General features: G+C 49.0%; 2 protein-coding genes across 3 annotated transcripts; one reads left to right on the top strand and one right to left on the bottom strand.

Annotated features, from left to right (window-relative positions):
- Positions 1 to 1,534: 1,534 nt before the first annotated feature.
- On the top strand, positions 1,535 to 10,319 carry CEP68 (centrosomal protein 68). Of its 2 annotated transcripts, none has more exons than XM_039381053.1 (7): positions 1,535 to 2,305; positions 4,568 to 4,993; positions 5,507 to 6,952; positions 7,957 to 8,079; positions 8,272 to 8,368; positions 9,211 to 9,366; positions 9,952 to 10,319. In XM_039381053.1, the coding sequence occupies exons 2-7, from the start codon at positions 4,613 to 4,615 to the stop codon at positions 9,984 to 9,986; spliced, it is 2,238 nt and encodes a 745-aa protein (XP_039236987.1). In that variant the 5' UTR covers positions 1,535 to 2,305; positions 4,568 to 4,612; the 3' UTR covers positions 9,987 to 10,319. The 2 variants fall into 2 exon arrangements, with proteins under 2 accessions (XP_039236987.1, XP_039236991.1); XM_039381057.1 differs by lacking the exon at positions 1,535 to 2,305 and adding an exon at positions 3,698 to 3,897.
- Positions 10,320 to 11,133: 814 nt separating this feature from the next.
- On the bottom strand, positions 11,134 to 24,907 carry RAB1A (RAB1A, member RAS oncogene family). Its single transcript, XM_027710568.2, is given in 9 exon segments — positions 11,134 to 13,207; positions 13,480 to 13,611; positions 14,578 to 14,673; positions 16,017 to 16,112; positions 18,275 to 18,347; positions 24,515 to 24,582; positions 24,584 to 24,616; positions 24,618 to 24,863; positions 24,866 to 24,907. Coding segments are annotated over 9 exon segments (984 nt in total). The 3' UTR covers positions 11,134 to 13,009.
- Positions 24,908 to 25,052: the final 145 nt, after the last annotated feature.

The raw sequence follows: 25,052 nt of genomic DNA, 5'->3' as shown, positions 1-25,052 counted from the left end.
GACACGAACCTTTCCTGCCGGGGCCGAGACCGCAGCCGGGTGCTATTCAGCTCCCAGAACAATGTCTGGCAGCTTGCGAGTAATTTAAACCCGGCTAAAAACAGCCGAGCCTGGGGATGAATCATGACCCATCCGTGTGTGCTTCCGCCTTCCCACTCGCCTGCATCAGCACGGCCCCTGCTGGCTCCCTGGAGAATAAGCCATAAACAGCATTTTAAAGGGCTTTTCCTTCACAAGGGCTTTGCCTGTGTGAATTCCAACAAAAAGCCGGCTCTCCAAAGTCTTGCGTCCGAGGCAGAGGGATGTGCAGCCCACCCGGAAGACCTGCTGCAACGTTGATCAAAGAGACCCCAAATGCAGAAATACTGCACAGGAACAGAGGTGATCTGGGCTTTTTTTTGGGCTGTGAGTTCTCCTGAGAGCGTTATACTGCAGCATTACAGCTCTGCTTCGGGAAGCAACCCTGAAAAAGGTATTCCCACTGTGTTTCTCAAGGGAGAATGTAAATGGGGCTGGCTCCGTTGAGTTCAACAGGCCACAGCCACTGGGAATCTGGACTATAACACAGGGGTGGAATAGCTGGAACATGCTGCAGAACCCAAGGAGTGTGACTGGTCCTTCCTGGCCTAAAGCTGGGAACAATGTTGTCCAAAAAGCACTTTATCAGTTAACTGACATGTAGGGAATTTCAGCGTTACCTAGGAAATAGATAAGCTATTCCTAGATATCTAGGAAAGCTCCAGAGCAGGTGACAAAAACAAAATCCAGAATCAGCCTATGGACGGCAACAATGGGAAAGGTTAGTATTTTCTCTGGGATACGGGAACATGTCTGCTCCATCCACCAAAGAAGGGTCTGGCCAGGTACAACCCCCAGAGCAGCCTGCTTTAGTGTGGCACCAGGATCTTCCCAGAAAGCCACCCCAAGGGCAGGGCATGCCCGGCATCCCACAGGGATCATCCTTGAGACAGACCCCCTTGGGGGGGTGTCCTCCGCTACCCCAGTGGGTGGTCTTGCACCGGCACCTCCTCCTGGAGCAGTGCTTGGAGAATGCCGGGATTCATTCGCCCGTGGCTCGCGCAGTGCCAATTTTAGCGGTTTCCCACCCCTGGAGCAGCGCGGAAACGCCTGGGAAGGTCAATATATGGGATACGAGTAAACACCCCGGGGTTGAGACAAGCACCTCAAGGGTGTCCCGGGAGACGCTCCTCAGGTCCCCGGTGACAAGGGGATCGCGAGCGAGGCCGGGATTGAGATGAGGCCGGGACGCGGCCGGGGCAGGGGGCGTGGCCTGGTCGGCGGGGGGCGTGGCCTCCTCGTGTCGGCCTCGCCCCTCCCGCGAGCGGGGTCAGCACCGGCCGAGGGGCGGGGCCGCCCCGCGCGCTCCGCTCCCATTGGCCGCCGGGGCCGCGGGGGCGCTCGCGCCTACACCACCCGGCGCTCCCATTGGCTGCGCGCGCGGAGGGGGCGGGGCGCGGCCGTCGCTCGGTGAGTGAGGGACGGGGCGCGGCCTGAGGGGCGTCCCGGGGGCGATCCCGGGGGTCCCGGGAGACTTTCCCTTGGGAATCCCGGCACCCGGCAGCGCGGGGCACCCCGGGGTGCGCCGCCTCCTCGGTGTCGTTGCCGCGATTTCTTATCTTTTTGGTTCATTGCTGGTTTTTTTTGCAGCCGCGGGAAGGCTTCTCGGGCAGAGAGGAAAGGAGCGGAAAATCCCAAGCCGCGGATCCCGCGGGATCTGAGAGGCCAGAGCGGTGTGGGTTTGTCTCAGAAAACAGCCCCCAAAATGCTCCCCAGCCAAAGCGGAGCTGGCGGGAGGCGGAAATTCCATCAGCATCCGCTGCGCTCGCCGAATTCCATGAGCCAAGCGAGACCCGCGGGCGGTGGGAGCCGCTCCATGGGATAGAGCCCTCGTTGTCCGCCGGCAATTTTGTGGCGCCCTGGGGCCGGCAGGGCCCTCCTGACGGCGTGAAAAAGCTCAGGGATTGCCTTTCAGGAGAGATCCCTGCGGACCTCCCCTGTTGGAATGAATGAAACAGCGACTTGTCTTCATCTCTTATCTAAAAACCCGCCCGCGGGTCCTGTTTCTGTGTCACTGCCGAGACAATTGAGGGTTCGGGTGTAGCTGGGGTTTTCTGGCTGTTTTCCCGTGCGTTTGAGGCCAGTGGAAAGTCTCCACCGCGCCCAAAGCTGTGGTCGTGCATCCCTCTTCAGTCCTGCCCGAGGATTTGGGATTGCTTCTTCCTGCCCTGAGGGTTGATCTTGGTGCGCCGCTGCCGCTGAATTTTTGTGGGTTTGTTGGAAAATGGTGAGGAACTTTGTTTTCTAGTTGTTTGTGTAGTTGAGAGTTGCACGTCGTGGCAGTAGCATTGAACAGCACTTTGCTGTTAAATGTGACTTTTTGCCTGATTGTTCTGTGTGTGGGATGTGTGTGACATCCCCATCTCCTATGCATCCAGGTGTGGTTCTGTATCCAGCTCCCCCTGAAGTTAATTGAAATCGTCTGCCTGAATTAGAGACTTTTGAAAATGCAGTGAGATCCCTGGTGTCCCTTTAAATACCCTTACAAATCCTGAAATAAGCAGATTTACTCTCACCCCTGTGTACTGGCAGGTTTCCTGGTTTCTCTTTAGCTTCCAATTAGCTTCTGGAGATTTAATGGACCTGTGAACCAGCACTTGCTCTTTTTTTTAAAGACCAGTGGCATCACAGAAATGTAAATCACTGCATGCTGTCTCCACAAGATAATAAGTGATCTTAAGTTCAGAATATTCAACCTTTTCCTCCTCCACACGGTTACGAAAATAACAGATGGGTCATGACCTGTAGGTTTTATTTTATGTTGCTTAACACTTGCTTTTCAGATTCAAGATCAAGCTTCCATGTGGTTTTTTTATAGTTGTTAAAACAATTTGGCTGACACCTGACTCGAGCCACTAAATCTGATGGAGATAAAGATGTCCAACATCACTTTGAACTCAACGTGGCTTCTTCTTAAAGAATCTTTATTTTAAAAATAAAGAGGTACTGAGGTCGATGGTTAATTACTGCATGTGCACTTTGAAACTTTACAAGCTGCTTTGATGCCTTTTTAGGCTTTTCTTTCTTTTATATATATATTTTTTTAAATCACTACCCGCCACAGGGGTAGGTTTATTGATTACATTTATTTCAGTGAGCCCACATTTTTGTTTGGATGTACAACCTTTCTGGGGGCAGAAAGAGAGTGATGCTGTCGATTAGGGATAACACGACGTGCGTGGGGTTGTGTTTGGTAGCAGTTAAGCAATGGAGTGGGGGACTCCAGGTGTGGGGCTGAAGGAGAGGGCTGGCAGAGCCCAGGCTCGTCCTCCCCGCAGCTGCTGCCGTGCTGAATTTAGCTGCCGGCCCTTGGGAAGGGGGCAGGCAGCTGCAGAGCTGTCTGTGTGGGGATTTGGTCTCCCCTGGAGACCCGGCGCGTCGTCCCGCCGCTCTTTGTTCCCGTGCACGGGCTGTGCCCGTGGGAAAACCCCGCTTGTCAGAGGAGTGGATCATAAAACTTGTGACAAAAGAGCTGAGTGAGTATCAGCTTGTCTCCCACTTCCAAGTACTGTTTGGGAATTCTTTCTTTCCTCCTCTTTTTTTTTTTTTTTACAGTTCTTTGTAGTTTGCTGTTGCTGCTCCCTTGGTCTGTCGGTTGGCACTGGCTGGGTGAGTCCCAGCAAAACCACTCTGCCGGCGTTGTCCTACTGGTTTGGGCTGGAATTGCTGGAAGAGGCCGTATTGGGTCTCCTTGATTTGGTTTATAGGTTGTCCTGCAGCAGCTCCTCACTCAAGCCCAGCGTGGGGAGCTGGAGGGAGGAGTGGAGCATCTCCATGTGTGGAGCATCCAGAGCTCAGGCTTTGAGTGGAACACCTCAGGTTAGAAGGTTTTGCAGCAAGGTGCACTGGGCTTGGCTGTACAGCACGTGGGAAAATGTCATCAGCCGAGAAAGTAGTTCCATTAATTAATTTCACAAAGAATTAATTTCATGAACTGAGGTAGAAGCTGCAGGTTTGAGTTTTACAGCCTCCTGCCTCCCACTCTGACATTTTATATCTACTTGCTTCTGGGTGGCTTCCATTTCAAGGTTTTGAATCTTTTGTATCTTTAAAAAACCCTCAGCTCTCCACCCCAACAGCCCCCAGGGCTCAGCCACGCTTGTAGGTGCTTTATGTCCTAGTTAAGGATGTCTCATTTGGGCTCAGTGACCTCATGGTGCACAAACTGTTGGTGAAATTGGCCATTAATTCAGGACTCTGTTTGCACTCTGCCAGAACAAACCCAAGTTAGTTCTCAATGTGGCCAGGGCTTTAGTTAGATTTTCCCTGTGTGTGTCACATCCTTGAAACCAGATAACGCTGCTGAGATGTGAGGGTTTGCTCTTTCCTCTGTCCCATTTGACACACCAAGATGCTCCTTTGTGAATTTTAGGGTCTGACCCAGATCATGCTTGAGCTCTTTGTTACTAGGGGCAAACCCAATTTCTTTACTTGCTGTGGAGATGAGGGGGGATGATGAGTTGCCCTTACTGTGTGCTGTGTGTTCCAGAGAGCCCGAGGCTAGGTGTCCTCTTGCAGAAGAAGTTCTATCCTAATGGCCGTGGATGTGGGAAAGTCCCTTTCTGAAGCCTCTCTGAGCGGGAATGCCGAGGATGATGGTAGTTGGGACTGCACGGAGGTGGAGGTGGGCAGCCTGGAGCTGACGGACAGCCTGCACCGGCTCTCAGGGGCAGAGGAAGCCAAGCCCAGCCTGCAAGGGATGGATGTGACAATGAGCAGACATGGTCACTTGGCCACTGGTGTCACTCAGGGAGACTCCAGCTGCCACCCAGCAGTGTCTTCAGCATCTGCACCCGGATTTTTCAGAGCAAGAGCAAACCTTTCAGAGAAAGAGACGCTGATTTGTCGAGGTGCTGCTGGTGATGATGTGCCTCCAAGTGTCAGCCACTGGTTCCTCTCCTCAGAAGAGCAGCAGGTGAGAGGGTTGTGTGTACAGGTGTTGCTGCACCACTGGGAGGTCCCAGGCGAGGTGGGGACTTGTTTGCCAGGGCTGTCCTAGGAAGGGCTTTCCATCTCTTCCTGCCGGAGTGTGCCCACCCCTGCCCGGGTTAGGATGTGTGGTGGGAAAAGGCTGGGGCTCCAGCACCCAAGTTGTTGCTTCCATTCCCATATTGCCACCGCAGAGCTGGAAAGTCGCTCAGGACAGTGCTCCTTAAATAAATGCCTCTTGCTGCCAAATGACTCCTGCAGCTTCCCAAGCCCTCGAGATGCCTTTCCTTAAGATCAAGCCCCACTCTGGGCTCTGAGCAGCTGCAGGCTGTCCCACAGACGGCACAGAGCTCCACTTCCAGCCTCAGCTCATGGCAGGTCCAGGGCTGGGCTTTTATCTCCATATCCTGGATATGTGTGGATGTCTTTGTCTGGTTGCTTTGCTTCATTTTATGCATATCTCTCTCTCCCTTTCCTTTTCCACCCTGTCCTTGAGCAGGTGAAGCCATCGGGCTGTTGGGATCCGGCATCCAGCCCTCCCAGCCGAGGCAGCTCTGCAGAGGAGAACATCCTTCCTGACAGCTGCCACGACGCCCCTGTTGGCCATCGGAGACAAAGTCTGGGAGCCCAGTCCTCATCTCCCTCCACCCCAGAGCTCCTGCAGCCCCAAACCCCCCCCAGCCCAGGGAGCGCCCTGCGGAGCCGCTCCATGTTGAGCCTCTCCGCTCTGTCTTCGGGAAAGAGCGGCCTCTCCAAGGAGCCGTCGGGAAGCTTGCCAACCAGCATGGATGTCCCTTCTCCAGCAGCCACCATGGCCACTATGGCCACCAGGGACGTGTGGTGCCGACAGGGAGCAGCAGAAGGCAGGGCCCTGCAGGTGCCTTTCCTCGATTGCCGCACCACTGTGGAGCACATCCGGGAGGTCTCCTCCTACCAGTCCGATTACTGGGCCTGTGCCATCCCGGATTCCTTACCCCCATCTCCAGACCGTTGCTCGCCCCACTGGAACCCCAACAAAGAATATGAGGACTTGCTGGATTATGCTTATCCGCTGAAGCCGAGGTACAAGCTGGGAAGGATGCCAGAGCCTGTCCTCCATGACTCAGGAGTAGGCCTGGACAGCTTTTCTGCTTCTCCTGAGGGCACGCTGAGGTCCACCAGTATCTATGGCCCCCGAGGTGGGCAGGCTCAGAGAAGCAGAGAAAATGGACATTGGGAATTGGTGGCCTCTGCAGAGAGATTCTCCACCCCAGGGCCTGGAGAAAGCGGCTGCTCGGGAGCCGGATTGTTCTATGAACCTTCACCTATTGCCAAAGCATCCTTTGCAAGAAGTACTTCCTCTCGTCCTTCCAGAGGTTTTGCTAAGGATGTAAGGATGGAGTCAGGTGGGCCAAGTTCACCTGGGCACGCTGCTGTGGATGGGAGGAGCTGGTGTTCCAGAGGGAGCCCTTTCCCAAACCTCACAGGGCAGGCGAAAAGCACTGCTAGGTTTTTACCTATCACAGGTGTGCTCCCCCTGAGAAAGGAGTGGGAAGGGGATGAAGAATTTCTTTCCCTACCTCCAAGACTGCAGGAGCTGGAAAGACTGGCTCATTTTCTGTCCAGTCTTTCCTTAACTGTAAGGACGCCCAGGCACGACCACCATAACCTGCCACGTCACAGGCAGCCCCTTTCATCTGGGCTGGCTCCTTTTGGAGAAGCGAGTGGCAGGGACAAAAGAGGGAACACTGAGAGTTATGCTGGGCGGTGGCAGCCCTGCAGCTCTCGAAAGCCCAGCTGGGAAAACACAGAGTCGTGTGGCTGGATCCATAGGGATCCCCTCCGGGGGCTTCATCTACCGACCGGTCTCAGGGACACGTTGGATGGGATGTACCGAAATGAACCACGGGTCAAGGGACATCCAATGAAGAGCCAGCAGAGCGAGTCCCTTGTCCAGTGTGTCAAGGTAGGCTGAGACCAGAAATAAAGTTTATTGTGGGAGGATTTCACATAAAACATACCTGGTCTTTATGGCACAATTAATTAAGGCTTCCTGTGCTGCATGATGTTGTGCTGCCTGGCAGCTGGTACTAATTTATGCAGGGGGGATCACCGGAGCAGATAATTCCTTCTGATGGAGCAAGAGCCTGTCTTGCTTTTCCTGGGGCTCAGTATCACAGGGCCAGGCTCGGTGGAGATGTGACTCTCAGCTTCCCCCCATCCTGCAGTGCTGGTGTACCAGGGAAGAGGCAGGAGCTGCAGCAACTGAGGAGTTTCCTAATTATTTTGAGAATTTTTATAATTTGAGTAAATGATGTCTCATGGCCATCCTGCCACCAGTGCTCTGCTCCCTGGCAAGCAGGCATTGCTCCCCACCTTCCTCTCCATCTTCTTCCCCACCCCAGTGCTGGGGTGAATTTGGAAGTGATGCTGGGCTGTTTGCAGGAGAGTAATGATTATCACTCACATAGCTGCAAACTCATCCCCTCCTCTTGCATGGGAATAACTCTGCTGATTTATAAGGGTCTTTTCTGTATCTGCCACCCCAGATTGCCAGGGAAAAGCAGCTTTATGGCAAACCCCTGATGAGCAGGAGCAGGACTTGAGTCTGGTTTCAGTGCCAGCAGAGGCCCCTGGGTTTCATGCAGCATCTTACAAAAATAATCCCGCACCGAGATGCTTTAAAAATAAATGAAAGCACTTAATTGAACGAGACAAACCCCTGGGGAAAAGCAACTGCAAATTAGCTGCACAGCTCCAGTGAGGAGGAGGAGGATGAGGGTGTCTCTTGGGCTGCGAGGTGGCAGAGGCCAACCTCTTCCTTCCGCCTGGGTGCTACCAGCTTCCAGCACCTCTCCATGCAGGCATTTCATGGTGACCCTCAATTCTTGCCACACAGTGGTGTAGGGGGGGACTTGTCTCCGTTGCAGCAATAGATCTGTGACCCCTTTTTTGTGCTTTGTTGAGTAGATGTTTTGCTGCCAGCTGGAGGAGCTGATCCGTTGGCTGTACGACGTGGCCGATGTCACCGGCAGCTGGGTGCCCCCCTCGCCGGATGCCGGGAGCGTGACAGCATCGCTGCACCGCTACCTGGTGGGTATTGGCTTTGCTTCCCCCTCTCCAGTGGGAAGCAAGGCACCTCTGGAATGGTCTAGGGTGCATTGGGTTTGCAAAGACAAATTTGGGAGCGCCAGGAACCTGCTCAGGGGAAACTGCTCCCTGGGCGACCTGTGTCTATTCCAAAAACCCTTTTAAGCGATGCTGCTCCTCTCCTTTCCTTGCCAGGAGTTCAGGAAGGATGTGGCCAACCACCGGAGCCTGACGGAGAGCGTGCTGGAGAGGGGAGAAGCTCTCCTGGACTGCATGGCATCAAATTCCCCGGGTGAGGAGGGAGTGCTTGAGTGGGGCTGGTCATGAACGCAGCTGGTGATGCTTGTATAGCATCTGCCCCCCAAAATTCCTGGCCCCACATGTCTGGGGATGGGTCAGCAGTGGGAAGGAAAAGGGTTTTTTACACCTCTGTTGCTGCCCGGAGACCTGGAGGTGAGGTGAGGTGGAAGTTTGAAGCCATTACTCCCGAGTGCTTGGGCTGCACCGTGCCTTGACCCTGGCCTTGGGCCCTGCCATCCATCAAGGGTGATGGATGTTCCTGCCTCTTAGGGGTCCTCTAGGTTATCCCAGAGGCAGCATGGCCAGCTCCCCCTGGGCTGTGGATGGAGCTGGGAAGAGATGCTGTTTTCCAGGGCAGGAGAGGGTGATTTTAACACGCCATTTGCACTCGGTGCATCCTGTGCTGGTGTCAGCAGCCAGTCTGGGGGCACAGCCCAGCCTGGCTGGTGCCCTGGTGTGTGTGGAGCAGTTTCTCTGGAAACTTGGTGCATCCTGCACAAGGGCTCTCTAAAGGGTGGGCTGTACCTGCAGTCACTAGAGGGGCTTTAGAGGCCGAGTGCTGTGTTATGGATGGGCTTTCTTACCCAGTCCCAAAGGTTTCCCTTATTTAATGAAGATAATGCATCTTCATTAATCTGGAGCTTCCTAAGTCGCTTCCCACCCCCTCCAAACTCTGCATCACAATGTTGACAGGGTGAACATCAGATTATTGATTTCTAACACTCCATTTCCTTCAAAAGCTCTGCCTGGGTGAGCAGAGCTCTCTCTTTCTGCTCTTACAGACATTGAATTACCACATTACTACCACCTCCATTCATGTTTTTTGTTTTCCAGCTCTGAAAGACACGCTGGGTTTGATTGCAAAGCAGTCAGAAGAGCTGGAAAGCCATGCAGAGCACCTGTACAAGTCCATTCTTGCTGCTGTGGGTCCTGTGCAGGGCAAGGACGAGGTGGAGGACGAGGGAGATGCAGCAAAAAGCTGCCCCGTGGGTAAGCAGGGGGGCAAACCAGCCTTTCTGCAGTGGGGGAAGAGGGAGGGAAGCATAGGGAGAGAAACAAATTAGCAAACACTGCATGTCAGGGTCTATTGTTATTTCTTTGAATGTGATGTTTGGAAAGCAAGGGAGGTCTCAAAATGGATGCCCCGTCACCTTTAAATGGGCAGCTCCTCGGAGGGACCCAGCAGGGAGGGTTGGGGGGACAGCAGCAGCAGCAGCAGCAGAGGGAAGATGAGGAAGGGGTATTTTTTGGCTTTATGTTTTCTCAGAAACATTGTGGTTGCCATATAATGGTGGGAAAGGGAAGCAAGCGAATTTGGGTGTAAAATAGGGGCTACAAAACTTGTTTGCTGATTTCTTGACTGTCTTCCTTCAAATAGAACTGGAGAGACAAATGTTTCAGGAGTGTCAGCCTCTCACAACAGGATAATATCTTAAGTAGTGTTTGTTTTCTGTTTTTTTTTTAATTGATACCTATACCCAGCTGTACCCTATACACTGTGGGAGTAGCCAAAGAAGGTTTTTCTCTGTTAAACTGCAGCCAAAGTACAGTAACAAACACCCCATTTTATTTCAGATGATGCTGCCTCTGTCAGACCTGGACTTCGTTAGCCCGTCTTGGGAGGGCTGAGAAGAACTGCAGCAAGCACCAAACCACCTCCATCAGCACTTGCTGCAGAGATGCCAAAATGTGTTCAGTGAGCCCACCAGGGCTCGAGAAAGGTGTGTTGTACAGCAGGCGCTCTGCTGCTGGGACGTCTGGAGTCGTGTAAGGAATGTACAGCTGGCCTTTTTCTGGTTTGTTTTTTTAACATAGCTTTCCTTTCTTTATTGAAGTGGCCTGTTCCATGTGTTAGCAGAATGTCAGGAACAGAGTTTTTTAACTGAGTAATCCATAGTGTTGCCATGCAGCTCCCTGCCAAGTAAAGCCGTGTGATTTTAATAGCCCAGTTCTCATGTTTTGTTTATGCTCGTCAAAAATAGGTGCCAGAAGCCAAGAAATAGCAACTCCTTCTGGTTCTTGGGAGCAAACTGAAGGTCTATTTATATTTACCACTCCCTGCTGAAGCAGAGCCTATTTAACTTTCAATTTTCTTATGCATAAACACAAGCCAAAATAGCGAATCTCAATAAAATAATAAACAGGCCAGGGAGAACCAGGTTCTGTATAATCTGGTGTCACCTGCTGTGGGCTGTAGCTGTGTTGGTGCTGTGCTGGTTTCCCCTCTTACAGCCACTGCAGTTAACCACTGCTCGCAGAACAGCATCAAGGTTTTCCACACCCTTTCTGTAATAGAAAGGGCATCTCTGAAGCAGCACAACGAGGTAAGTGGCCAAACAAAGTTACAGCATGTTGGTACTCGGCTTTAATTAACCTTTAAACTAAATGGTGAGCGGGGTTTTCTTGTGCAGAAAGCATCACTTCCTCCCATTCCTGTGAACACAACACAAGTAGAAGGTAAAAGCACAGGTAAACTGAAGCACCTACAACAAATAATTCATTGGAGTTTTTGGAGGTTTTTTGGATACTCTCCCATCTTCTGTGTCCTAAGCCTCACAGGCAATTTTTTTTTGACCCATCATGTCAAAAGTATTTAGTATTTCAGCTCACAGGTAAGAGACTACAGTGCCCTTTTCCAGGACTCTAGGCCTGCTCTGCCCTCACACCTCAGCCTGAAAACCACAAGCTTCAGCAGCACCAGCAAAGTCATGACTGAGGGGGGAACAAATAACCACCAAACACCTGGTGTAGCCCAAGTTGGTTTTGCAATGCTTTTATTACTGTATATATTAACATTGGTTTGGATAGTATGTAGCAGGCATCTCGACATTGAAGTTCATTTGTGCACTCTCTGAAGGGAAGATGTTTTACCCTCAACACAACCTCCTTCTGCTTCGCTTCCTGATCTGGGCAGCGCTCGCTGCTGCTCCTGCTCTCGAGGAGCAGCCACTCACATTTATAATGAATTATACCAACAAGCACATCTCTACTAGAAAGCACATCACTTTATTGTGAAGGTCTCAAGTGGAAGAGTTCAACTTAACCATGACAATACTTTATGTATTACAATTGCCTGTTGATTTATGCAACTATGTTGAAGAAAGCTGTTAGCCAAAGTCACCCCCCCAAAAAAAAAAAAAAAAATCAGAGGATATTTGCACCAGTTTTAGTTTATACCTCACAACATACCTAGGCTATATTTTTACTATCACAGGGTGTATTTACTACTAGGGGAATGTTACATGGTCTTTCAAACATGAGACTATTTACAGAATAGGCTGAACATTTGAGTTTAGATAAAGCTGAACAATTTTACATGTATAGGAAGTGTTATAGGCTAGCTTTCCTGTGGCTTTTAGCTAGACATCAGGCACTAATGATTTGATTAGCTCTGTACAAAGAATCACACACCATCCAAAACCTCTTGGCTGCTGGTTAGTTCCAAATTATTTGAGATAGCGCCTACTTTGAGCAACAGTCTGGTGGGGGGCCCTGCTGCCCCCATGTCATCCTCCTGGTGCCTCGCTGCAGAACAGAATAGAAGCTAAGCTGTTGCACTAAGTCAGAAGAGTATTGATTAAAAGAGGATGGAATTAACAGTATATAGAAAAGACATAATATACTGGTAGAAAGTTACACCTCCTCCAGGTTACGCTGCAATCACTCGTGTTAGGGAAATACTGTTCTCTCCCCTACTACGCAAAGCTGTCGGGAATCCCCTAAGTGGAGTCCTTGAGAAATAAATTAAGTTCCAAGACTAAGTTAGGGAACTGTTGTACATTCAGAGTGCATTATGCCTCCATGAACATTGGCTGGGTGTTTCTAGTACAGCACACGTGCCTTAAGCACCACGACAGCTCAGGCTTTGGGGCCGCAGCCACTGGTTTGAGTTGCAGGGAAGGTCTCTGGTCTATCAGGAGGTCTGAGAGCCATGGCTGCACACACAGATATGTTTTGTGCACAATGCAAGCCTGATTTCCCCCTTAGCCATACAAATTAAGACAATATTTATCACCATACAGTTTGATATTACTTCCAATAAGTACAATATTTATTAAACATTTCTTCAGTTTTGTTACATATTGTGCAACAAATTACAATATTCTGCAGCCACAAATTATATGCAGAGTATGAAGAAACTATTAATCAGATAGTGTGATCTCTCCATTTATAATTCTACAAGAAGGAACTAGCAAATCAGATCTTACATATATCTTACTAAATTTTATGCATGGAAAGTGACAGACACTGTTGTGCTGTTTGATACAAAATGGCTAAACTTCATCTTCAGAAGACTAAACCTGACATCTAAACATGCCAATAGAAACATCAAAACAAAAATACATCCTAACCAACCACAGGAAACAGTCTGGTATCAGGAAAAGCAACAAGGATTACACGTTTATAAACCAGCACACAAAGGTTTAAAACAGTTCTGAAAATGAAGTTAGCTGTCTTGAGTCAAGGGAATAAAAAAAGTCAGTATTGACCATTTACAATCTCTGACCTTTGTGGAGACGGTAAGAATCTGTTGTAGTGCAGCTACATACAGTACAATTCAGGCAATTTTTTTTTTTCACTTGGGTTCAGATTGCAAATTCATTGTTGTGAGACAAAAGGGGGGAGGCAAGTTTTAGCAGCAACCTCCACTAGACTGCTTGACTGGAGTGCTCTGAATTTTAACATTGGACTTCTCTGCACCACCAGCTGTCGCTCCCGGGCCCATTCGTTTTTTAATCTCAGCAGCCATGGTCATGAAAGACTGTTCTACATTTGTGGCATTCTTTGCACTGGTTTCCAAAAAGGGAATTCCAAGAGAATCTGCAAATTCCTGCAAATTGAGAAACAGTGAACAGTAAGCTCATACACAGGTTCATAGCTCACCTCCTTTCCTGGTGCACTGCCGGATAAGCCACAAGTTCCTGGATTCCACCCCACCCCCCATCTCCAGTCTGACCTGCAGGGCAGGGGGTCATTAAACTGCCCCCATTTGTGTCACCCTGACATCCATGTACCACAGCACTTCCCTGCTCTAGCAGCTCTGTGCATTATGAACCAAAGCAGGTGCTCACCAAGCAAACACAGCTGTTTGTATCCACATACCTTTGCTGTTGTATAGTCTACTACTTTCTTTGTGGTCAGATCACATTTGTTCCCCACCAACAACTTGTTGACGTTTTCACTGGCATAACGGTCTATCTCCTGCAGCCACTGCTTTACATTATTGAAAGACTCCTGTGAGATAAGAGAACTGTAAGCAAGGCCCTGGGAGAGGGAAGTTCAGCACTTTGGTAATGACCAGGAAAGAACAGGAAGCAGTGCCCTGACCAATGTGATTCACAACCACGGGAGAGAACTCTCTAATGCTGCCATCCCTGATGGCCTCAGGACAGCCCAGTCACCACATGGTCTACACAGCTCCTGCTCCAAGCCCTACACAATCAGCCCTTCTTGCACTCCTCCCCCCCATTATTTTCCCAGCTCTTGAATATCTTGAATATTAAAGAGCTTCTACCATCTGGGACTCTTCTTCCTCTTCCTGTAGCAGAGACACAGCTGAAACCAGAAGAATCCCACAAATTTACAAAGCACCAGGTATCAGGTGCAAACCACCTTGTAGATATGCTGGAACAACCTCTGACTGCAGAAATGCTGGATCAATATTCCAGTTAGCAATTGAACACAATTGTTCTTTTTCTATTAATGAAGAAACCCTACACTTCCCAAGCGCCCTTCCAACAGGACAACTGCACCAGTAATCTTCAGAGATCCTTTCACAGAAAACACTGGCTCAGTTGTGTCCTACACACATGCTGACAATTTTCTGTTCCAAATGCCCATTTTTACTGTAGACCAAAGTTCAAGTACATTCAGAAATCTTTCAACAACTTCCATCAGTAACTCAGACTTCCTGCTACCAAAGGCAGGGTGAGAAGTATTCACACAGAACAATCAGTTACCTGCTCAGCAAGTTTGAGGTTAAGCCTAAATTGTTTTAGAGCCACAAATCCCACTGCTCCTTTTATTTCTGTGTTCAGCCCCAAACCCTGCATAGGAATGTATACACTTGGCTTGATAAACCTCAATGCAGCCTGGAGAACTGTGCCACTGTCTCCTTAAGATGTGCTCAGTTGTTAAATTCCTGGGTTTATTTACTTATCAGCCTGGAGAAACTCTCCAGGCACAGGTTTTAACACTTACCTGATCTGTAACATCATACACAACTATGATGCCATGAGCTCCTCTATAGTAACTGGAAGTGATAGTCCGAAACCTCTCCTGTCCCGCCGTGTCCCACTACAAGACAAGTAACAGGGTCAGTCACCGCAGTGTGGCTGTGCCAGAGTTACACAGCAGCTTCCAACAACACAGCTCAGAGGATCAGCCACCCAACTACAACCAATCCAAGTCACAGCTGCAGAAGTGGCTCTGAAACTGTGTGCATCAAACAGGACTTGAGGAGATCAAGTATTTTAGCTGAGAATTGCACCTGGGTAGCCACTTTTCTCAAGTGCTCGTTTCCTTGGTTTCAGCCAAGGGTGGCCAGGAGATCTCTCTGAGGAGAACATGAAGCAGTTTTAACCCATGGAGAAGCCATGGTTCAGTGCTCAGAATAACAAACACAAACCAGGGCTTGGTTAGAAAGAAGGTCGGAGCTGCAGGTCTCCAACATGACCACTCCCTGCAACGTCCTTGGCACAGGAGCTCCAGCAAAAGTATTTAAAGGCAACAACTCAAACCAAACCCAGTTCTCTTCTCCTGCTGTGAGACTTAAGGAGGGATATTAGGTGCTTGACCTCTTCCCCCACCCAGGACAGGAACGGCACTTGCCCAAACAGCTCCCTGGAGCCGTGTCAAGAATAGGGCTGGCAGCATGTTAGAAACAGTCAGACTCAGACCAATTCAACAGTGACAGCATTCCTAGTGGGCCGCTCTATACTCAGGACAGTTACACTGGAGTCTGGAGGCTCGGGCTTCCGGCTGTAAGCTGGACTCCTGCTTCACAACATGGAATCCCTGAGTCATTGCTGTCGAGTCCTGAGAGCCTCTGCTTGAGCTGGAAGCAGTGGCTGACAAGGATTGTGTGACCTTGCACAGATATTGGGTTTCATTATACCAGTCACCCTTTTAGAGTGCTTCAAGATTAAAGAACTGCCAAGTCTCTTCCCCTGTTTATTCCAAGTGAAGGCCAAAAGCAGCACCGCCCAGTGCTAAGGCAGACAGACCAGTTACAAGGCTTAGTGTCAGTTTTTCCACTCAGGTCAACAAAAGCAATTTCCAGCACTAGACAGTGCAGGCTGCTAGTAACAGCTGCTGTGGAATTCAGGCATCTTGGACAACTCTGTGGTATTCCTGCACTTACACAAATCCTTGCTAAAAACTGCAGAACTACACCAATTTTGATACAAGAGCACTCCAGCACAGAATCTCCTCTTTCAGGGAAACATAATAAGCATCCTTCTTTAAGGACAGGTCATGGGAAGTCCTGGAATCTTGTGAAAACTGCCTTGCCTCTTGTAACAGGGAAGCTATCACTTACATTTTAATGATTAAAGTACAAAGATAACTGCCAACAGTTATGAATATAATTCTGTGCTCAAACAGTTTAAAGTACCCAGGAGTTGAGAAATACTACTTACTATCTGAAGCTTGATTGTTTTCCCATCTAGTTCTATAGTTCTGATTTTGAAGTCCACACCAATCGTGCTGATGTAACTTTCTGTGTACGTGTCATCCTAGGAGAGAGAGTGAACAGAAGTCAAGCCAGCTGCACCTCTTCTGCAGCCACCTACTTCATTATGTACCAGGCAGACAAGGGTACTTAATTTCCTTGGAAAACCAGCCTGATCTCTCATGGCAAAGTCCAGGAGGCAACTATGCATTTCCACAGAGTATCTACTTTTCAAAAATTCTGCAAAAGCTTTTCAAACGCACCACAACCAACCAGACCTGTGTTTCAAAAACTAGTCAAAAAAGCTTTTTTTCTGGAAATCCTGCAGTGTTAAGTCCTTGTGACTCGTAGTGTAAAAACCAGTCTTTGCTCAAGTTGGCAGACTGAAGAGCTACTTAGAATAACCACTGTGGTTAATAAAATGCATCAGATTTTTATTTTCCTTTGATGTTTTTTTCATCTGTGTTACACAGCAGCCACCTACAAGTCAGAGGCTTTGCTTCAGTCACACTCCACACATGAATTTCAGATCCTCTGCTGCTGCAGCTGGTTGCTAAGGCAGGTTAGAGTTACAGCTGAGGTACTTGTGCTGAGTCCTCTGCTCTGCAGCCTGTGTCAATACAGGAAGGAAAACTTTTGAGCAGTTTGCAGGGACCTGGCTGCAGTCTCCAGCAGGCCTTAACGCACACAGGAAGGGCTGGATCAGCCTTTGCTACCTTCTAGTGATTGTCAGCTTGTCAGAATGAAGGAAGTTTCTATTCCTAAAGTACCCGTAGGAGAGAACTTCATGCACAATATACCACAAAAGGCTTTTATGCAACCAGTAGGTATCACAAACACAAGGGATTTCTTTGGGCTGTGAATGGAAGACATCTTGGGTAATACATCCAAGTAAGAATGAAATATTAAGCCTTTAAGAATGACATGACATTTATTTCCTTAACATTTCAATACTCAGAAGGGTATGTTTGAAAAGCCTGAAGTTTAACCTACAGCAGCAAGAACACAGGTAAGTGAATGCTGTGGTAATTCCTTATGTCAGGGTAAAACAGCTTAGTTGGAAAGTCACATTTTTCCAAAGGAAAGAGCTACTTAGTTGAAGAAACACCAGATAACTGAGCACAAACTTAAGCTGGCTATCAAAAAGGAAAAGTTGGATTATTTGCATGAGGCCAGGATTAATTCAACAGTATCTGTGAGAGAAGCTGGCTAGGCTGCTCTGGGAATACTGTTCCAGCCGTGTGTCACTTCCAATCCACTGCCTCCATGCTGTGAGCAGAGCAGGGGACATCCTTCTCCTGTTCACACTGGTTTTAGTGGCTCCCTCCCCTAACACTGCACCACCAGCAGCTGTGACAGCTGTGACTGAGACTATCTGCACACCCCAGACCACCTTTTCACACTAATAACATGACACAACAGGCTCTTCCCAGAGGTGCCCAGAGCAATTGTTCAGGCTGCGAGAACAATGCCATCACCCTGTGGTAGCACCACACTTTAGTTTCTAAGTTAATGTCCCATATTCTCCCTTCTTTCCTCTCTTCCCACAGCAACATAAAGCTGCACTTTGACACAGGCACACATAAGAAGTTCAATGGACTTCAGCTTTTTCTACTAAGAGCTGTCAAACCCATTTTAAATGTTCTTGTTGACAGGAAAACTTGAGCTTCTCGCATCAAAGTTCAGCCAGAGCAGCCCATCAGTAATTTTAACATTCACTAAAGGAAGCACAAGGCCTCGTTATTCCTAGATTATTATTTCAATTGCTTCTCTGACTAAACAACTGGTAGATCTTTTCAATGCAGATATCAAATTTTATCTGGCAGAAAATGTTCTTATCAAATAGTAACTGATCAAGGTCTTGCCCTGACACGTTTGTACCCCTCATGCCTGAAGGCTCACACCCCAGAATTCAAGAATATCCTTCCACCTTCAGTGTTCTACCACTACTGTAATGATGGAAGTTAAATTAAGATATCTTGTTCTCTAGCAACAGGAAAATTAGAATTAAACTTAACTGGACACAGTCTTGATATTATTTCTTTCCAATTTACTCAAATACATCAGCTAGAAACAAATTCAGAAGATAGGAGGGCTTTGCAATACTATACTTATTCCTTGGTATGCCAGACCTGACAGACATCAGCCTCGCTACCAGAACTACTTGAAAGGAGAGTTCTTGCTAAGCAGCTTTTTTACATAAAGTTTTCAAGCATGACCACTTACTGCAAACCTAAGTAGAAGGCAAGATTTCCCAACACCGGAGTCTCCAATCAGAAGTAGCTTGAATAAATAGTCACTGCAGAAGGAAAAAAAAAAATTAGGTCACTTAATGAAAAACACTGTCAAGAACCCAGTTCCTTACGCCAGGGTATTATGATGTTTGAGAAGGGTAAATTAATTCACTGCTAGGAAATTCACCTACAACTCCAAGCTCCTCTATCCAGTTTAGACACTTACAATTTACTTGGTAAGGGAAGTGTGAAGTAGATGCTCTGAACGCAGCATTTTTATGTGGAACTGTGCTTTCCTAGGAAGTTACTCTGGGGATATTAGTCGGACAATCAGCAGGACTAACACAGTCCTACTCCAGCCCTTTGTGGTCTAGCACAGATGAAAATCATGCTCTGCAATTAAGTGCAAGCCTCACTGCTTGGGTGAGTAACTCAAATAACATGCAGGTGGCAGTGACAGCCTGCTGCCCACCAGAGGCATTATCTTTGCATCTTTAAGAGTCAGAGGCTTCACAACATAGCTGCCCAAAGCCAACCATTTCTTTCCTCAGTTTAAGTTACCCATATTTAAGTTCCAACAGAATGCAACAGCACAATATGCAATTTAAATATACAAACTATGAACACCAAGTGTCATAGTTGCAGTGCCTGTTAAAGCAAAATTAACATCCACCTTCCACTACAGACTATTTATTAGCAGAGACCAGTACTCCGCCTGCCTTTCAGGAATTACAGCTAAAGTTATTGCCAGATGAGGATACATCTCTGGGGGACGTCAGGTGTGATATTAGTAATTCTCAAGACACACTGGAAGAGTTGACAATTCTTTTCTTGCCTAATGTTGAGTCTTCCCAACATTAAAGAACAAGTACAGTGTCATCAGTGACCAACCTAGATTTACACTTCTAAGAGTAGTGAAGATTTCACTGTTGGCAAAATATAAGTTTCTGTGTTAGTCCTAAGACTAATGGGGAAATTTCATAGTAGAGAACAAGCAGCAGAGACAACACAAATAACACAAGTTATTTTGCCTTTTAAGTACTATGCTAGCTCAGTTTACAACTTTCCAGCCCTGTAGTGGCCAGTTTTAAGTCATCTTCTCATTTAACTACAAGAGTTTAACAGGCGTATTTTTATGCCCACTTAACCAAGCTGAGTAAAGATTAAGTTTACGTAAATGCCTGAAATCAACTGTCCCCCACCTACTATTCTTCAGCATCGCCACTGACTCTGGCTGGCAGGAATCCAGCCAGGAAACTGCATCCATCCCCAGCTGATAACAGCCAAGCAGATGGTCAACTGCTCAGCTTTTCACCACTCCTCTGCTTCAGTGCCCAAGTGACTCTCACCCTGGCTGGCCCCAGGCTGCAGGAACACACCCAGCTGAAACCTCCAGTTTCCAAGCACTCCTCTCAAGGCTAGAGAGAAGTCAGGAGTGGTAAATGTAGCAACTAATAAGCTGATCCTTAAAAATGCAACCTCACAGTGTAAAGCTAAAAGCACTCAAGGTATTAAAAAAGAATAATCAAAGGATACCTACCAGCTTACAGTCACAGAAGTCACCACTCCACCTGTCAAGTCATGTACTAATACAAGGCAAGATGGTTTTAGGAGAATGACAGTTATTAACTGAAACTGTTCAGGGGGCATAAGTCACATTGCATCACAACCCACATATCTCAACAGATTCAAGATGGCTGAAACACTGACCAGAAAACTTCTTAACCCCACTAATTGTTTAGTTCCCCAAGAGCAGCAGAAACTCTCTGTAACCTGGAGACCAAGGTGAGGTACAAGAGCTGCAAGACCTGGACCACTGTTACACGTGTGCCTTCTCCCCCACCACGATGCCTCAGGAAGCTTGGGTTCTTCAGTTTCCTACATATCCAGAATTTTCAGCAATCCTGAAGTTACATTATTACTTAAAGCAAGCACTAATACACTTGAAAGTATTACAGCTTGCAGCACATTATAATCCCCTTAAGAATATTAATATGTGAATATTAGCACTACATTGTTTTTACTAAAATTAGTGGAAAAAAGTAATCCTTCCTGGTATAGGTAAGGCTTCAGCTATGAGTCTGAGATCCACCTAAAAGCCTCCCCTTGCTTCCAAGAGTAATTCAGGTTCCCCCAGACATCAAGTAACTTGTCTTCCTCTGTTACTCTTAGCACTATGAGCAGCTCCCAACCAAACCTACCCTGCCATTAAAACAAGAATAACAGCTTATACACAGAACTATTGTTAAGTAAATACAACAGGAACTCAGAAGCCTTAAATACTAGGTTTGACATCTTTGCTATTCAGATCTCCCCTCACTTAGGGCTTCAGTATTTTCAGAGGCAAGTGATAACCACAGGCTCACGTGGTGGCCTTAAGCCATTTGCCTCACCCCCACCAAAACGAGGGCCAGCAACAGGCTGGAAACAGCCTTTCCTGGGTTAGCTCCGTCTCTGACCATAGAAACTGGTGTTGTGTCACAAAAACCTACTTTTGCCAGAGATAAGCAAGGCTGATGCTTAGACCTGCATCAATTTGGAAATAATTTAAGCAGAACCCTGCAATTTATGTTTTTAATTTTCTAAGACAATCCATATTGCAATAATATAGTGCCTTCCTTTCCAAACACAGTTTGGAAGCTGTACCTTTTAAAACACAGCAGGTGCCCACATAGGGGTTTGAGAACCAAACGTGCAGCCTGTTACACACAGCGTGATGCTTGAGACAGCTCCTGGGTACAGCAATGGTTTAAAGCAAATAAAACTAAATATTTCTAGACTGAACTACACCAATAGAGTATCTGTGTAAATGGGTTCAACTGCAGCAATGGGTCCAACAAGACACACCGGTTAATTCTGATATTTACTCCCAAAGAGCCACACAACCATTTCTGAAGCCACTGAATTTTGCTCCTTAAACCTGAACACTTAAACTCATGAGCTCCTCCAGTTTAGAGAGCCTTCTCTGCACTACTTAGGACACAGTGGGAATTCAGGTTAATCATTCAATTATTTCTCACCATTTACATAAGCAAGTCATACTTGGGACTCTCAGAGAAATCCCACTGGAAGAGCACATATGGCAAGGCAGGTTTAGTCAGTAGGAGTGAGGCTTTCAAATCCTCTCCACCAGGAAGGGGATGTAGTCACTTCCTCTTGCCCAAGAGATAAAGGACAAGTATGTGAAGTTTAACTGCCTCTTGCAAAAGAAAAAAAAACCCAGGCACCTCCAAACCAGCCCTGTGGATGTTTTGAGCAGTGCAGCAGCATCCTCCTCTTATGTCCCGTGTCAGCAGTTCAGCAGAAAACCAGGAAATCAAGTTTTTAGGACAGGCCTGGTCAAAGCTGTGTGGAACAAGGGACCTGTGGGGCTCTAAGATACTGTTGTTTATACAGGGAGGCACGTGGGGATTTTCTAAATGCCAGGAAGGTTTTATGCCAAAGCAGACAAGACCAGGTAGTTATCTGTCTCCAAGAAGGAACTGCTGGAATCAGCTTTAATCACTGATGTCAGCTGCAAGTTTACAGTGAACAGGTACTCAGGCAGCCTCAATCCCAGGTCTTTGTTCTACCACCCTAGAAATTTTACTGAAGAGGAGCATGACTGTCACTTTGATTACACACCGCTTGTGTAAGTAAACAGAACCCAGAAGACATAATGCCACTTTGCATTGCAGACCGATGTTTAGAAAGGTTAGAACACAAACAATTTCAGATGATTCCAGCAGCCTGGGAGCTGCTACTCAGTTGTCATCTACTAACCACCATCACACAAGACCGAAACCCCCTCACAGGTATTCTCTAGCACTTCTGAAGAATGAAAAAAAAAAACAACTCCAGACTTACTCCAAAACCCACTTAATTTCCTCATCTCTGCTTGAGAGTATCTAGAACAAGATTCAGACACTACAGAACATGGATCAAGATTAATTCCTGGTAAGACTTGGGTAGTGCACCCACCAAAGTGTTTGTGCCAGTTAGCCAACTACATGCAAGTGGCAGAAGGGGTAGGAAATGCTGAACCTGACATGATCTAGTCACAGCAGAATCAATATTGACATTTTGCTCATTTAAACACCAGCGGGGAGGGAGGAACACAGAAGGAATACATCCCAGTGCTCACTGGGCAGGTGTTTTCAGAATTTAGCTTCCAAACGCTAATATCTCATCCACTCCTCTTCAGCTCCAAATAGTCCACTAGGCTGTCCCACAGCCCTGAAGTTCCAAGGAAGCTCTCAGAACCACACACACCTCCCCCATTCAAGCCCTTGCACGAGCAGATTCTAATCCTGAACTTTAGCAGGAAAATTGAAGGAAACAGGTCTTTAGTGAGAGATTTTAACCATCGCACTGACTTCTGACAGAGTTCTGGCACGCCCAGAAGAGAGGATCTGGGGCCACAGCCTGATCTGAAGCTGTGATAAGGAAGTGAGAATGTGTTACAAGGCACTTCTAAGAGGAAAGCGGACATATCTGCTACAGGGAACTAGAAAGAATAATGTCATAATACCTTAAATCTTATTCCTAGGTTAACAGGGACCCAAGTACACCCATTACAGTGACAGGTATTTTCTGTCCATCTTACCAAACCCTTCCCATCTCCTCCCCTCATCCTGCAGGCCAAACCCTATCAGGAAGTGGCAATTTAACACTACAAGTTAATCTTAAACTACAGCTTTTCCTCTTTGTTTCACTTTCAAGAACGCAGCTCGTTCTGTGAGGAACAAAGAACGAGCGCTCTTCACTGAGAACAAGCCTCCCTCAGAACGTTTTCCCCCTCTTCACAGCAGCTTTCAGTACCTCATTGCAGGGAATGACTCTCTGCATTATTCTAGAGAGCTGAGAGACTTCAAGAAAGGCAAAAAAAACCCCAAACCAAACACGTCTGGAAAAAGCCCTTTTCGACCCGTTTCTGTTACTGGCCTAACACTTTGCAGGTGTTAAAACTCAGAGTCTCACAGGTAAATTTGAGTTTAACTGTTGAGGACCACAGAGGCACCAGCAGATTGCTGGCCTTTTATCCCCTGCCCACCTCCAGCTACTTGTCCTGGTGTTTTCCTAAGCTACACATGCAAGTTTGGGATGTAATCTTGCCAAGATGTAACTTGAGTTCCTGGCTGTACCCCTTGGGTTTCACCAACTCCCTCACACCAGCTGATGAGCACTTGTTTGCTCCTCAGGTGATTTTAAGAGGTAACATTTGTGCAAACAGCCAGAGGATCCACGGACAGGCGAGAGTCAGGAGTCTATGTTGTGTGGAAAAGCTGTGAGGACAGAGGTTGTGAGAGTGTCTGCCAGGAGCAGAGTCCATGGGTATCCAGACCAGCAACGTCACACCACACGTGTGTTTCAGTACCAGAACCACCTGAGTGACATCAGAGGGCACAGTGGCTTCACCACCCCCAAACTAGAGTGCCAGCAAAGCCAGAAGCCTAAACACACCCCAAAGGTTAAAGGGTTGGCAGTGCAGCAGCTGATTTCTGAAGTGCTTTTTAAACTTCACTCCAAGTCACTCCTCTCATTCGTTCAAAAAAAACCCACGAGCAAAACAGGGTTTATTGTCCCCCACAGCCCGGTGGGAAGGACACAGCTCTCAAGAGCTACTAGAGAGCTCAGACACCCCGACTCCCGAGCGGGGAAAGGCCACACTCACACAACGACCCTCCCAAAAAACAAAAAACCCTGTGTCATCCCCAGGCTTTCCAGGCAAGTGCTATTCCAGCTCCAGTCAGAGCCCCGAGAGCGCTCCATTATTGAGTCGCAGCGTTGCAAAATCTACATAGGCAAGAAGTGTTTTGCAAGAGCCATGTGACACACACATGACTCGCAGCTCCGGCGAAGGGTGGACCCCTGGCCGCCGATCCGCCGCGGGCCCGGGCCATCGCCTTTCCCCAGGCGCCGGTGCCCCCCCGGGCACTTGTTGGATCCAAGGCCCCGCTGTGCTTCCCGAGCTCCGGGAAAATCGCCGTGGGCTGCGCCCCATGGCGCTCCCGGGGCGCTGGGGCGGCGATGCCGGTTCGCAGCGGGGACACCACTGACCCCTCAAGGCCCCCCCGGTCCCACCCCTGCGCCGCCCCCCCTTCTCCTCTCCCGCCGCCCGGCCCGGGGCGCGGCCCCGCGGACACCGGGAGGGGGGGGATCGAGCCATCGGAACCACGGTCTCGGCCCGGCCCCCCCCCGCGCCGCGCGGCGCCCCCAGCGCGGCCCCGGGGCCTCCGCGCCCCGCACTCACTATTCGGGGTTCATGCTGGACATGTCCGTGGGGCCCGCGGCCCGAGGGACGGCGAGCGCTCTGTGAGAGGGGGGGCGGTGCGGCGGCACCTCCCGCCGCCGAGGGCAGGCGCTCCGCGGTGCGCTGGTCCGAGGGAGCCGCGATCGCCCGGCGCTCGGCTCGGCTCGTCCGCCCGCGCCCGCTCCGCGGCCTCCGCGCTGCGCCTCAGCCCAAAATGGCCGCCGGAGCCCGACCAGGAAACGGGGCGGCCGCTCGCCGAGCAGCGCTTACATGGCCGGGGGGCGGTCGCGGGGCGCCACGGGAAACCGAGTCCGCGCCGCCGCCGCCGGCCCGCAGAAACCGCCCCTTGTGGGACTCGCTCTCCCGGCTGCCCCCGCGGCGGCGGCGGCGCATGCGCACCGGCCGGCCTTTCTTCCCTAGGCCCCGTCGGCTTGGCGCGGCGGGCGGCGCCACTGATTGGCCGCAGGGCGCCGGCCGGGGTGACGTCAGCGGGCAGACGTGGCAGCTCGGGCGAGTCAGCGCGCGGGAGGGGCGGGGG

The sequence above is a fragment of the Pipra filicauda genome, unplaced genomic scaffold (genome assembly GCF_003945595.2).
Source record: "Pipra filicauda isolate LSUMZ 115617 unplaced genomic scaffold, ASM394559v2 scaffold109_size3271384_pilon, whole genome shotgun sequence".
Classification (NCBI taxonomy): Eukaryota; Metazoa; Chordata; class Aves; order Passeriformes; family Pipridae; genus Pipra; species Pipra filicauda.
This window is presented reverse-complemented; position numbering and strand designations above follow the sequence as displayed.